The sequence below is a fragment of the Hypanus sabinus genome, chromosome 20 (genome assembly GCF_030144855.1).
Source record: "Hypanus sabinus isolate sHypSab1 chromosome 20, sHypSab1.hap1, whole genome shotgun sequence".
Lineage (NCBI taxonomy): Eukaryota > Metazoa > Chordata > Chondrichthyes > Myliobatiformes > Dasyatidae > Hypanus > Hypanus sabinus.
In genome coordinates this window covers 52,842,350-52,856,530 of record NC_082725.1, presented here as the reverse complement: position 1 = coordinate 52,856,530, position 14,181 = coordinate 52,842,350, and the positions used below count along the sequence as shown (strand labels likewise).

The following is a 14,181-nucleotide window of genomic DNA, read 5'->3' as shown; positions in this document are numbered from 1 at the left end:
GAAAATGGATCAGCCATGATAAAATGGCAGAGCAGACTCGATGGGCCAAAAGGCCTGACTGCTGCTATATCTTGTGGTCCTATGCAGTGTAATCCCAATGTGCTGTTAGGAAAGGGTTTCACGGATTTAGCCCCAGCAGCAATGAGGGGCCAGCAGTTACATTCCCAGATCTGGATGGTGAGGTGCCCAAAACTCCCCCTCAGTAGGGTTTGTCTTCCAGTCTGTGAGGCTCAACATCCTGAATTCTGTAACACCTGTCCTGAAAGAGCAGCTCCTATTTTCTTATTTGGTTTCACAATGTTGAGTCCCTCAAATTTCCTTACAACCTTTTCTTTCTTTCATGCCCATAAACTCCCTCAATTTCTCACTCAAAATGATTCACAGTAACTAACTAACCCACCGGTCAGTGTCCCTTTAGGATTTGTGAGGAAACTGGGGTGCCAGAAGAGGCTGGTACAGTCACGGGGGTGACGTGCAAGCTCCATGCAGACAGCACCAGAGGTCAGATTCGAGCTCGAGTCACTGGAATTACAAGGCAGCAGCATTATCTGATGCATCTCTACGCAAGCCTGTTTCTTCTTACTCCATCAAACACCACTGATTTAATCTCTCTTTTCAAGCACCAAAGAATTTCTAGTCTATAATGCGATATGTTAATTTTATTTGCTGTAATTCTCACACGCCTGTTATCGGTTTTGATGTCATTGGTTCTGCACTGCGCCACACTTAAGCAAGCTGGATCGGTTAATTTACTCCAGGGGGCCTACAGACTTCCACAGCCATCTGTTCCGCTGTTTTGCCTTATCTGCATTCAATCCCTGCTGCAGTCTCATTGTTTTCTACTAAGTGCGTACAACAGTGGTTGTTACAGGCTGCTGGGGCTTTCTGCCAATCTGTACTGGCTTGGGTTGATTGTTTTACCAGCGTTTCCAATTACAATATCCACAGTACCAATGCTAGTAAACCAGCAGGAATGCAGCAGGCATGATCGTACTAGTCAGTTCATTTAGAAGCAACTGCAATTGATCAGGTTTCTGATATCAGTTATCTGAAACTGAATTCTCTCATGCCTTGTATAAATCTTTTTTCAACTCTGAGGCCTCAACTAGATCAGTCCCTGGGGCCTGGACATTGCCAGACCCAGCAAATTCTTCCCTCACACAAATTTTTGCGTCTTCCTTAGTCAGGGATGAGGTACCAGAAGTCTGAAGTGTGCCTAACTCTGTGCTTTTATTTAGAGAGGGCTTGCAAGGCTAGCCAGGGGACTGTAGGCCAGTGGACCGAACATCATTCTAAGGAACAGGATCTGTCTGCGTGTGGAAAGACAAGAACTGATCAGCATGGCTCTGTGCATGGAAAATCATGTTTCACAAATATAATTGTTGTTCCTTTTGAAGTGGTGACCTTCAGGATTGACCATGCCCAGACAGTAATTTTTGACAAGGCCCCACTGGTGTAGAAGGTTGAATCACATGTGATCCAGGGTGAGATAGCCAACTGCATAAAAAACTGGCTCTGGAATGGTCCAGAGGGTGGTAGGTGGAAGGTTCTCTTTTAGGTTCAAGTCGTATTATCAGTGGAATGCAGTGAATGATGAGGCCCCGGAGAACAGAGTTCCCTGAGCATGGCGACACAGGTAGACAGGTCTTTGCTAGACAGGGCATTGAATACAAGAGTTGGAAGGGCCATGCTATAGCTGAGTAAGGCATTGGTGAGGTTACACCTGAAATACCGTGTGCGGTCCTGGCTGGTGATAGAAATGATGTGACTGATCTTGGTAAAAGAGTCACGAGGATGTTGCCGGAACCCGAGGGCTTGATTGCATGGAGAGACTGGATATGCTGGGGTGTTTAGCCTGGTTTGAAGAAGGCTCACAGGTGACCTTGTGAGGCAGGAGGAGCATAGGTAATGTGGATGGTCACATCTTTTTCCCAGAATAATGGAGTCTGAATCTAGAGGGCATATTTTAAAGGTCAAAGGGGAAGGATTTAAATGGAAATCCTGAGGGGTAAGTTTTTGGTGATGGGTATGTGGAACAAACTGCCAGAGGAAATAGGAAAGGCGGGTACAGTCACAAGGTTTGGAAGGCAGTTGCATGGTCAGGAAAGATTTAGAGTGATATGGCCAAATGCAGGCCAATGGGGCCACTTCAAGTAGTCACTGAGGTTGGCAGGGACTGGATGGGCCAAAAGGCCTTTTTTCCTGTTGTGTAACTACCATACCATGATTGAATCACTCCTCATTGAAATTTGAGAGGAATTAATGTTTGTTTTAAGTAAGTCTCATGTAATTCAGAATTAAAAGAAGGTTCCGTACATATACGAAAACGTATGTAAGCCCTTGATTTAGTTGAAACTCCACAAACTGAAATGCTAATAAAAATGTGTTTAATGATTTGTTTGTCATATCCATTTCATTTAAAGTCAAACATAATTACCACAAAAGTTAGTTAAAACACCAAAGCCTCTTTTGAGTGATATTTTAATAAAATAACTATGTCTAACAACTTTCTCCTTTTTTAAATTCTGAGATTATTTTTGTGGTTTTCGGAAGGATACTAAGGTTAAAAGTGAATTATTTTCCCATTGTAATCAATGTAGTTAAGTTGGTAATATTTGGGAAATGTGTAAATACTCAATAGTATTCTATTGGAAAGGTGTACTTACTGGTGAAGAAGACTTGCTCTTGCATGAGTTAATAATGTTTTATTTATATTACTGTGCTGGAAATTACAATAATTAAACAGATTTTCCTGAAGAAAGTGTTCGTGTCCCCAGTCACTTTGGGTTACATTAAGCAGAGCACTGAATCAGATGTGCTTACTAACAGTCTTCGAGTACCATGATCTAGGCCTATTTGTTGTACCTCTTCTGATATATGAAATGAATTACATTGATGAAAAGGATGCAGCGGCTTACCTGAAGGGTGGCACTATACCTCTAACTGTGCAAAGCTCTCTCAGTGTGGGCCTCTGGGATGGGACTTGAACCCACAATCATCTGTCTGAGTTAAGAGTGCTTTGGGCAATCACAGAAACATACAGTACCAAATGGGCTCTTTAAGGCCACCCAATCCTTGCCAATCGTGATGCCTATCAATACTAATCCCATTTGCCCCCATCCCCCTACCCTTTCCTATCAGGTACATGTCAAAATGCCTTTTAAACATGCAATTGCTTTTACCCCTGCTGGTGGTACAATTACATTGTTCCCTGAAATTGGTGATACAGGTAGCTCGTTGTGTGAAAAACATTTCCCCTTCACAGACCTTCTTGAAGTTAGATAAGCAGGGACTTTTTCCCATGGCAGAAATGACTAATATGTGGGGTGGGGTGGAAGGGGGGGGCATGAATTTAAGATGACTGGAGGAAAGTATAGGGGATATGGATATCTGAGGTAAGTTTTTTTTTACACAAGGAGTGGAGTCTTGCGTAAAACACTCTGCCAGGGTGGTGATAGAAGCAAATGCATACAGGCTTAGATAAGCACATAGATGATAGAAAAATGGAGGGCTATGTAGGGGGTGGAAGTGTTAGACTGATCTTGGTGTCAGCACAAGATTGAGGGCTGAAGGGCCAATATGTGTTGTAAATTTCTCCCTTCTTGCCTTAGACCTGTGTCTCTAGTCTTGGTCTCCACTGCCCTAGGGGAAAAATAGATTCTGACTATCAATCCTATCTATCTTGTACTTTTGTGACTTCTGCGGTCAATACATCATTGAATCAATCGTGTTGTTCATCCTTCATCATTCATGCAACCATTTGACCTTCTCTTGGTTTTCCTGAAATGCCAAGTTTTCCTTTTATTTAAATCTCCTTTTCTATTTAATCCTTTCATTGCCCTCTCCATAACAGCATCATCCCAACTAAAACACTGTTCAAGGAAAAAGAATAAACAGTAGTGAAGTCATGCTGTGCATGCTTTAACATTTAGTGACACAAGGCTAATTAGGAAACCCATTATTAATGTCATTAATGCTGGATGCCAAAGCAACAGAATTACAGCAGAAGTAAACAAAAGGCAAAAACCTGCAGATGCTGGAAAGCAGTAATAAAATCTGAGAGAGCAGGCAGTATGTTGGGTGGCATGGGAGGGGTGGTGGGAGTCATTGAATGTAATAGTGTCGAGACCAAAGTAGCCTGAATGAAACCTGTCACAGTTATCACAGTTGATCCACACTGGCTATTTGGAATAATGTTGTATTGAAAGTGTAGTTTCTTATAGGGTTCTGATCTTTTTACTGGCATTGACTTTCACAATTGAAATCAGCATAATGATTTTTAACATAAATCAGCATAAAATTTCAGCATAATGACACTTTTAATGACATTTTACATTTGTTAAATTTGTCTGTGGTTGGAGGAGGTGGTGATTAAATATTCTGTTCAACAATTGTACTTCTGAAAATAATTGTACAGGTGTTTCAAGTGCCATTTGTACCTTCAATATCACCTTCAAGTTCCAATGTACATGCTGTATGTGTGACAAATAAAGTTAATCTTTTATCTTTAGATCTTTAGGAGTGCTATAGCAATTCATGATCAAGGAACCCCTTCAAAATCATATTGAAAACTGTTTTAGTTTGTTTACTAGGGAAATTAACATGACTTTAAAAGTCATAAATTAATTATATTTTGCACAGTGAGCAATGTCTAATTCAATACACTGCATCAAGTTTGCTTGTCATCTGACATTCACTTTACTTTTGTCTATTCTTCTGAATCAGTACCCTGGATAAATCACCCAGTATTGACAAATACGCTTATTAATTTTAGTATAAGTAATTAAATATGTTTTAATACTATGGACAAACTACTGAGAAATCTACTTAAATTGCTTATGAGTTAAATAGAATGAAATGCTAGAACTAGCATTATACACGTTTTTTTAAAAAGTAAAATCAGAATTTTACACTTGGTATAAAATGTAACTTTGATCTGATTTGTTGAAAGTTTGCAGAATGCTTATAAACTGCCTGCTGCAATTGAATCAGAGTGCAGATGGACATGCACCAGCTCGTGTGCAGGCCCACACTCATGTCCCTCTCGACGCACACTGTCACACGGATGCTCACTCTGACAAATTGAGCAAGTTAGTTCACCTTCAGAATCATAAAATCAGATTACTTCACTGAAATGGTCTCACTATCAACGTCTCTTCATCTCATGTCTTTGTTGTTCACTGCTATTTATTTATATTTGCATTTGCATAGTTCACTGTCTTCTGCACTCTAGTTGATCTTTCATTGACCTTGTTATAGTTACTATTCTATAGATTTATTGAGTATGCCCACAGGAAAATGAATCTCAGGCCATATATAGTGACACATATGAACTTTGATAATAAAATTTATTTTGAACTTTGATCTATTTTCGCTCTAGCTATTTGAAAACTTGAGAGTGGATAGGAGTTGGCGATGGACTGCAGTTTTGTGTGTATTTCAGTACGATTTCAGTTAGCAAGTGATCAGTTGTTGCCTAAAGAGGTGGTGGAGGCAGATGGTAATGATGCATTAATGTGCATATTAGATGTACTTTGAGGTGATATACCATAACAATATGAGGTGGATTTAGGAGGAGAAAGAAAACTAGGGATCTTTCGTCCCCCTAAGTGTGACTGCTGTGATTTTCCACCACATTGAGATTGTAAATGTATTTTTGTGGACTGATTGCTTAGTGTCTTCATTCTCTCTGATAAATGGTATGTCATGGGCTGAGGGTAGACACCTCTATGGACTTGTTTGCTTGCAGTTGTTTTGTATCTGTAAAAGGAAACCTGATCCGTTTTACCACTGGCAGCAGAATATTAATCCTGAACTCTTCAGCTTTTCACAGAATTAACATTTTCCTTGATTACATGTTCAAGTACAAAGTTTTGTGAAACTTACTGAGGTTTCATACTGAGGTTCAGATAAAATGTCGAAGTGGCAGTCAGTTTTTGTAAAGGCATGTACGACTTAAGGGAAAGCGTATCTAACAGACACGTTGTCAAGTCTTGCTAGCTGAAAAAGGCACGTAACAACTTGTTGACAGGTTGTAAACCAGAAACCATAGTACATGAAGGAAACCCATGCAATTCACGAGGAGAACCTATAAACGCCTTACAGACCGTGACGGAATTGAACTCTGAACTCCAGAATGCCCCATAATAAAGCCCCTACCATGTTACCATGTTTTCATGGGAAATATCTCACATCAGCTTTGAACCAGATTAACAGTTGCAAGAACTGTTACAAGGGATGATACATTTTGAAATCCTCACAGACTTGGTGTACATATCAGTATTTAAATACTAAGTGCTCGGGCCATTTGGCATTAGCTTTGTTCTGCTTATATCTTCTGTCATTTATAAGACACTAGATATTTAGTGATAATAGTAAATACTATGTGTAGCTTAATGCCTCCATGGTTTTTTTTGTAATAAATATAATCTATTTATATTAGTAAAGCTACGTTATGTAGGTTAATCAGTGAGATTATTAAAATTGTATTTACACTTTTTAGCTCATTCGGAATACACTTGCCAGAAAACAAAAGTGTTCAAATGATGGGAGAATCAGAGTGGGAGATTTGGCATAATTTAAAAAAGCATTATACATCTAGTGTTCCTAACCTGAGGTGTGCAGGAAAATGTAAAGTGACATATGATGAAAGACAGCAAGAATGAAAAGACCCGTTTCTGGAGAAATCAGCAATAAAAAAGTGCAGTCAAGTATTTTGATGACACTTACTTCATATAGTTCTGACTTAGTTACTGCTAGTTTTGAGGTTTCAAAGATTATTACTCTGTGTGGGGAAACCACTCCGTGGTGGGGAATACGTTAAAAAATAGAGGCTAGAGTGTGCTCCTTTCGTTTTTGGTGATTTTCCAGGAAACGAAAAAGAAATTCAGCAGACCATGGATTTGGCAATGAGCAGAAACATAGTGAACAATAGAATATTAATGGTAGGAACAAATATGGTGGAACAATTAACAAAAGATATTAGTTCATATGAATTTCTTTCCATTTGTCTTAATGAGACCATCACCGGCTAGGCTTATAGTTTGATTTTGTAGGGATGATGAAAGATGCACCGAGCTGGTTAACTTGGTAACATTACCTGAACACACCACAAGGACTGAAATACCTAGGCAGTCTTAATAGAATTGTCTAGACGACAAGTTAACCTTTTAAAATTAGTTTTTCTTTGTGACAAGTGATGGTGCGCCCAGCATGAATAGTAGAAGCAGGTTTTGTTGATCAGTTTGCAAAATGTGTTGGAGAACTCATCACACTGGAGAACAAATTTTTTCAAGTGTTGCTTCCTCAGAAATTTTTTTGTTTATGATAGACCGCTTAAAGCTGAACACAAATATAAATTCATACTACTTGTACTGCGTAGGAATTTGGTGAAATAAGAAATTAACTTCTCTTGAATATAATGCATTTAATTGCATAATGATGCTTTGCAGTAATTCAACTGAACTAAAAATGTTTTGTTGATGATTTTCATTTGTACTCGGTGTCTGAGGCCTCTCGCTGAAGTGTCCAACAATAATCCACTGTCATTGATGGATTCCAGTTGCCCTGATACTGTTTCTCCATGACCGCAAGCCTTTCACCATGCTTGTCACTGACAACACCAAGTTTTGCAGGCAAGAAGTCTAAATGGGAATACAGAAAATGAATCTTTCGTGACATGTTGCACCATGGTTTTGTATGTTTGAAGCGTGTTGTCAACCAGCTGCATGTAGTTTGATGCTCTGTAGTTGCCAAGAAAATTTTCAACAATATCTTTGAATTCTTTTCATGCAATTTTCTCTGGTCCTGTCACAAGTTCTTCAAATTACACGTCATTGACGACCTGTCTGGTTTGTGGACCAACAAAAATGCCTTCCTTAGCTTGGCATCAGTTATTTTGACTTGGATTATGAATTGAAATAACAAATATAGACTATTTCAAAAAATGATGTTAGGGAAATTTCATGGTGATTTTCATGATCAGCAGTGATAAATCCATAAGATAAACCCAAAAGTATCCGGGAAGCAAAATCTTTGTTGTCCAGTGCTAGCTTTCATTGTATCAGACACAAGGAGGCTTTGTGTTCAAAAGCTGGCCTTAAGGAACATGGGAAAGTGATGAAAATTGTAACTAATGTCATTAAATTTACTTCTGGGCGTACTTTTGGGGGAAAAAGGCAATTTGGCAATTGACTGAGCAAAGTGACTTCAGTGTACACAGGACTACTTAGTGCTTTGGCTTAGTAGAAGTTCTGTCCTTACATAATTTGTTTAATGTTTGGATGAAATTCATCTGTTTGTAAAGAAATGAAAAATGGTCTCAATGAATGCTGGGGCACATGTGAGGGTTTCTGTGGCTCACTCCTTCAGTTTCCTATGTTATAATGCTACAGTTGTTCCATACTGGACTGAAAAGTGAATCCACTCTGCCTGAAAATTGTATTTCACCCATGTGTAGCACACAAAATCATCAAAGTCCTAAGTTAGCAAAAATTTCTTCTTTGTAACAAAATACATGAGTGTGGTTTATACCAAAAGCTATGTTAAAATTGTCCCATAGTGCTGTGAGCAGCGGATCTCTGCAGAGGGAATGGCTTAAATGTCACTGCCTCCAGGAGTTCTGGTCTCTCAGCCTTAAAGAACTTTATCCCTGACCACACAGAGTTGGAGGAAGTCGTGGTTGGAGGGAAAGGAGGTAATGCGTACAAAAGCTTCATGTATGGTTACACTACACCCTACTATGGCGTTTTCTCAGCTTGATTCCTACATAGTGAATGGCCTCACTCTCAGAGAGGCGTGGGCTTACTGTTCAGTCAGAGGCCACAACCTGTCTGTGCTGTGTGTGACTTTGCAAGTCTTCAAAAAACATAGCAAGCTTTGAAAAGTCAGGTGCACACATGTAGACAGTTACACGTTACTATCCCAGCAAGGAGTCTTTAACTCACTTCTTGATAACCTGCTGTGGATTATGTTCCTTGTTTCACCAGCTGTTGTAAATGTCGGCTGCATAGCCTTGCTCCAGTATATTATGTTCATAAAACAAAAGCAAGCATCATGCATTTTGAAACGACATCATGTATGTAACTTACACATAAAGTTAGCAGCAAACAAGATCCAGTTTCTACGTGGGTATCATCAAACCATTAGAATAGTTGGCATCATGTCCCAATGCAAATGGTGAAGCTTTGGAATTCAATGTTCAAAGTCAATCTATTATCAAACTACATGTATGTCACATATACAACCCTGAGATACATTTCCTTGCAGGCATACTCAATAAATTCAAGAACCATAATAGAAGCAATGGAAGACCAGACCAACAGGACAGACATCCAAAATGCAAAGGACAACAAACTACAAATACAAAGAGCATATCATAAATAAACAAACAAACAAACAAACAATAAATATCAAGAACATGAGATGAAGAGTCCTTGAAAGTGAGTCCATTGGTTGTGGAACAGTTCAGTGATGGGGCGAGTGAAGATATTCCCTCTGGTTCAGGATCCTGATGGTTGAGGGGTAATAATGGCTCCTGAACCTGATGGTGTGAGTCCTGAGGCTCCTGTACCACCATCCTCATGGCAGCAGTGAGAGGAGAGCGTGACCTGGGTGGTGGGTGTCCCTAACGATGGATGCTACTTTCCTACAACAAAGCTCCATGTAGATGTGCTCAATGGTGGGGAGCACTTTACTCGTGATGAACTGGGCCATATCAACTACTTTTTTGTTGGATTTTCCGTTCAAGGCCTTTGATATTTCCATAGCAGGCTGTGATGTAACCATTCCATATGCTCTCCACCATATATCTATAGAAGTTTGTCAGGTTTTAGATGGCATACTGAATATTCACAAACTTCTAAGTACAGGCACTGCCACGCTTTCTTGTAATTGTACATACATGCTGGACCCAGGGCGTGACTTATGAAATGATAACATTGAGGAATTTAAAACTGCTCACCCTCTCTACCTCTGATCCCCCGAAGAGGACTGGCTCATGTACCCGCACTTTCCTCCTCCTGAAGTCAGTAGTCAGCTCCTTGGACCTCCTTCTGACTCGGTTAAATGAATACCCCTAAGCGGGGTAAATACATATTCATCAAGGTCTACCTATATGTGCAATTAAAATAAGCAGTAAGCATGTGATTGGTGTTAACCCTATTTTTCTTCATTGTAGGAATTATACCCTGAGGTTCATGCCTATCCCTGTCAATGATGCTTGCCAGGCATTGAAGGCTAATCCGGAAAGAACAGAGGAAGCCCTACAAAAGGTAGAGTTCTCCCACTGTTTCCAATCTGTATTTCAAGTGATTTAGCCCCAGGAAATACCCAAACTATTTCTGTTTTGAGACCTCCCATCCTCCTGGCAATCTTTATTTTTACTCCCCCGGCTCAGGAGCCCTTTGAATTCACTAAAGTTAACTCTCTTCCAGTTGAGTTTTCTCACATTTGCTTGAAGCTTGTGTTCCTTCTCATAAAGATTAATTTTTACTGAATTAAGATTATTGTTTCTTAATTGTTTTCCCACAGAAACATCCACTTGTCCCACTTCACTCCTCCAGTATCCCTTCTCTGCTCTTTATCGTGATTATCAACACTGGGCCCCACGCCAACCCCTAACTAATCGGTGACCTACTTGTGGCTTTAGCCAGAGTAGTTGATCATTGTACTCCTACGTTTAATTTCTCTCCGTGCCACCAGGTACAGTCATATCCTGAGCGTTTCCTTGCCGGATGATGTAATGATTTTTGCTGGTTCTGCGTTCCCAACGTGTTCCATATATTTCCTTATTCATTCTCCTAAACAATGGGTTTAGGCACCTAGAGTATTACGCACAGCTTTGGTCACCCTGTTATAAGAAAGACATCCTTAAGTTGGAAAGAGTGCAAAGAAGATTTACAAAAATGTTGCCAGAACTGAAGGCCTGAGGTGAAGGAAATCCTATAAGTAAAATAATCCTAACATACATTTGTAGAGCAGTATCTGTTATACATATTGTGACTAATCCAGTTGTTTGCTATTAGAGGATGCTAATTTTTAAAAAAATGAAATGGTGATAATGATGAAGTGTGCCGAGTATACTTTATTCATTAGCTTGAACAATAGTAATATGTAATTTACTTACCGCTTGAAACACCGCTGGTGTTTGGGGCAGCAATGTATCTCCTCCATCTCTGGCGGTGTTCACGCTTCCTTCATCATGTCAGTGGCTTCCTCTCGGTTTTCACTGCTGTCAGTCATGCAAGTCCCAGGTGGGGACTCAGGAATACCATTGCACTCAGATGCAGAAAGATTCTTCATTGCTGTTTCCATAACAATTTTGTTTTGCTGAACATATATCATAGGCATCTACAGCACATTACAGGCCCTTCGGCCCACAATGTTGTGCCAACCATGTAACCTACTCTAGAAACGACCTAGAATTTCCCTGCTGCATAGCCCTCTATTCTTCTACTGGTCAGGGTTGTTAGGCCTGGGCTCAATCTCCAAAACTGAAGTACTAATTGACCACTGACCTCTACCCTCTACCCTCTGATCTGGCCTCTACCCTCTGACCTGTTTGGCATAGGTAACCCTACTGGAGCCAAAGCATAAAGCCCTGATTCCAGGCCACCATAGCTCTCTGGGTCATTGAGGCGCACTGGCTTCCAAAGCCTACAACAAGGTTGTGGTCCTCTTGGTGAATTAATATGTAATAACTCAAAATATATGGTCAAATCAGCCATGCCAATTGTTGACCAACAAACAAGCTCCATGGTGTTCCATCACAAACACAGTTCAGAGCAAGTTCCCCACCACCATCTGCCCCCACACTGAGTCTGTAAATAACATTGACGTCGCATTTGGCTCTGCTCCCAGCCTCTCTGCTGGTAAGCACATTGATTTGTTTCTGCAAGTTGGTGACACTTAAGAACAAGCAAAAACTATTTAAGCACATTTAAAGGGAAGACTAGAAACAAAGGTAATAAATCCTGCCGATGCATCATAACGGCTTGTGATTTTTCTGTCTTCATTCTAGATCGAGAACTATCTGCTGCGGAATCATGAGACCAGAAGGTACCTGCAAGAACAAGCCTACAGGTTACAGCAGGGTATAGTCACCAGTACTACTCAACAGGTATGAATGTAATCAAATATACCGGAAACCGGTAAACAATTCAAGCCCGCAAGCAGAAAAAGGAAATTCCATGTGTTTGATGGAGAAAGCTTCAAACTGCAGGAATATCTTAAAATATTTCAGTACACTTTGTCCAGACCTTCATGTTTAACTGTGCAAGTTACCAAAGCTGTGCATGATACCCCATGGCATTCTTCCCATTGAGTCCATGCCTTTCCTCCACCAACTCTTCCTGTGATCTATTGTGCCTACATTCCTATTAACTTCTCCCAGATTTAACCAATAAGCTATATAGTAGGGAAAACCTAGGGTGAGGACCCCAATCACCCAGGACATGCCCTGTTCTCATTGCTACCTCCAGGAAGGAGGTGCAGAAACCCGAAGACACACACTCAATGATTCAGGGACAGTTCCTTCCCCTTTGCCATCCGATTTCTGAGTGGGCAATGAACCCATGACCACAACCTCAGTATTGTCTTATTTTCATTTTTGCACTACTTATTTAATTTGGATACTAAATATAATAATTAATATAATATTATACACATATTTACTGTAATTCACATTTTTCTCTATTATTATGTATTGTATCGTACTACTCCCTCAAAGATGACAGATTTTATGACATATGCCAGTGATATTAAACTTGACTCTGAGATCCAGACTGCAACAGTTAAATGGAATTGGTTCATTTGAGGACATTGGTGAAAAGGGGGGATTACTTAAGGAACAATTGCTTGATGGAATTGCAGCGTTCATCCCAATTTAAGGAAGCCAATTTGGAAAAGTGAATCCAGTTAGACGTGCATGCACAAGAAGATTGATGAGTCAAGGAATGGTAATCGAATGATAAATTTGATTGGACTGGAGGTGTAAGAGGGTTGCTGGGAGCCATCGTAACGGTAGCTCAAATATTCCATATTTTAAAATGACATTGTATTGATCGTTTTATCAACATTTAATCATGTTTTATCAAATTAAGGGACAAATAAATGTGTTGGTCAGTGCCACAGGACTTGGTGCAAAAGCTCTAACAGAATTTTTCTGTAATAGTTTGCTTTATGATACAAAGAATGTAATTATTGTACAATGACTTAAGGCCCACATTGTGCATACAGAAAAGTAAGAGTTGTACAATTAATTCAAATATTGCTTACAGTAATGTAATTATTCAGTTGAACGAAATGTGACTATAAATATCCTTCGAAGGACAGATAGCTCTGGACAGTGGAAGGATCTATTACTTGATTGTGGGAATTAAACACTCAAGTAGCTGATTTGATGTGCCATTTTCAATGTTTTAAATGCAGTATTGATCCCCAGATTGACAACGCTCTTTGTCAACAGATGATTGACCGGATGTGTGTAAAAGTACAGGATCATCTTAATTCGCTGAGAAATTCAGCAGGAGACACAGTGCAGGAAGATGTGCGACTTGCTGAAAACTTCATGAGGGATGCCAAAAATTCCAAAACGGTTAGACCTCAAATTGTTTAAGTTGCATATGTTTACACATTTACTTTTGTGAACTAATAGAGTTATGAAGCATTTGGAGTGCTTCTTTATTCATGAATAATGAGCTGACACTAATGTAGACAAACTCTAGATGTAAATACCTTATGTGGAATGTTAAATAATGGCTCATTTTCTGTAATAATACTTTACTATCAATAGAGTTTGAACTGCAGAGTCTGCTGCCTCCAGAAAGAGTTGAGTGCTATGCACAATAGGCTGGAGGATCCAAGGTGCACACATTATTTCTTGCTCATAGTACAAAGTGGCAAGTACAGTCAGCCCTCCTTATCCGCGAGGGATTGGTTCCGGGATCCCTCGCGGATACCAAAAAACACAGATGCTCAAGTCCCTTATTCAACCTGTTTCAATGCTGTGGACCTTAGGACCCAACGGATCCCCAGACCTTATATTCCGGAGTATAAGCCAACCCCCATCCCCGCCATATTCAAGGTTAAAAAAAGTGACTTTTTCATGTTTTCTTTGTATAAGCCGACCCCTTTTGTAGAGACTTTTGATTTAACCAGAAAAGATCACAAGATCCCACGTGC

The 14,181-nt window shown here is 39.9% G+C and overlaps 1 protein-coding gene across 6 annotated transcripts in view; it reads left to right on the top strand.

Annotated features, from left to right (window-relative positions):
- Window positions 1-14,181, top strand: part of LOC132378539 (F-actin-uncapping protein LRRC16A-like) — a 331,671-nt gene that overhangs the window by 231,081 nt on the left and 86,409 nt on the right. For all 6 annotated transcript variants that reach the window (XM_059945517.1, XM_059945515.1, XM_059945516.1 and 3 more), the window contains 3 exons: window positions 10,178-10,271; window positions 12,020-12,118; window positions 13,466-13,594. In XM_059945517.1, the coding sequence (XP_059801500.1) occupies window positions 10,178-10,271; window positions 12,020-12,118; window positions 13,466-13,594 (322 nt within the window). The remainder of the gene's footprint in view (window positions 1-10,177; window positions 10,272-12,019; window positions 12,119-13,465; window positions 13,595-14,181) is intronic.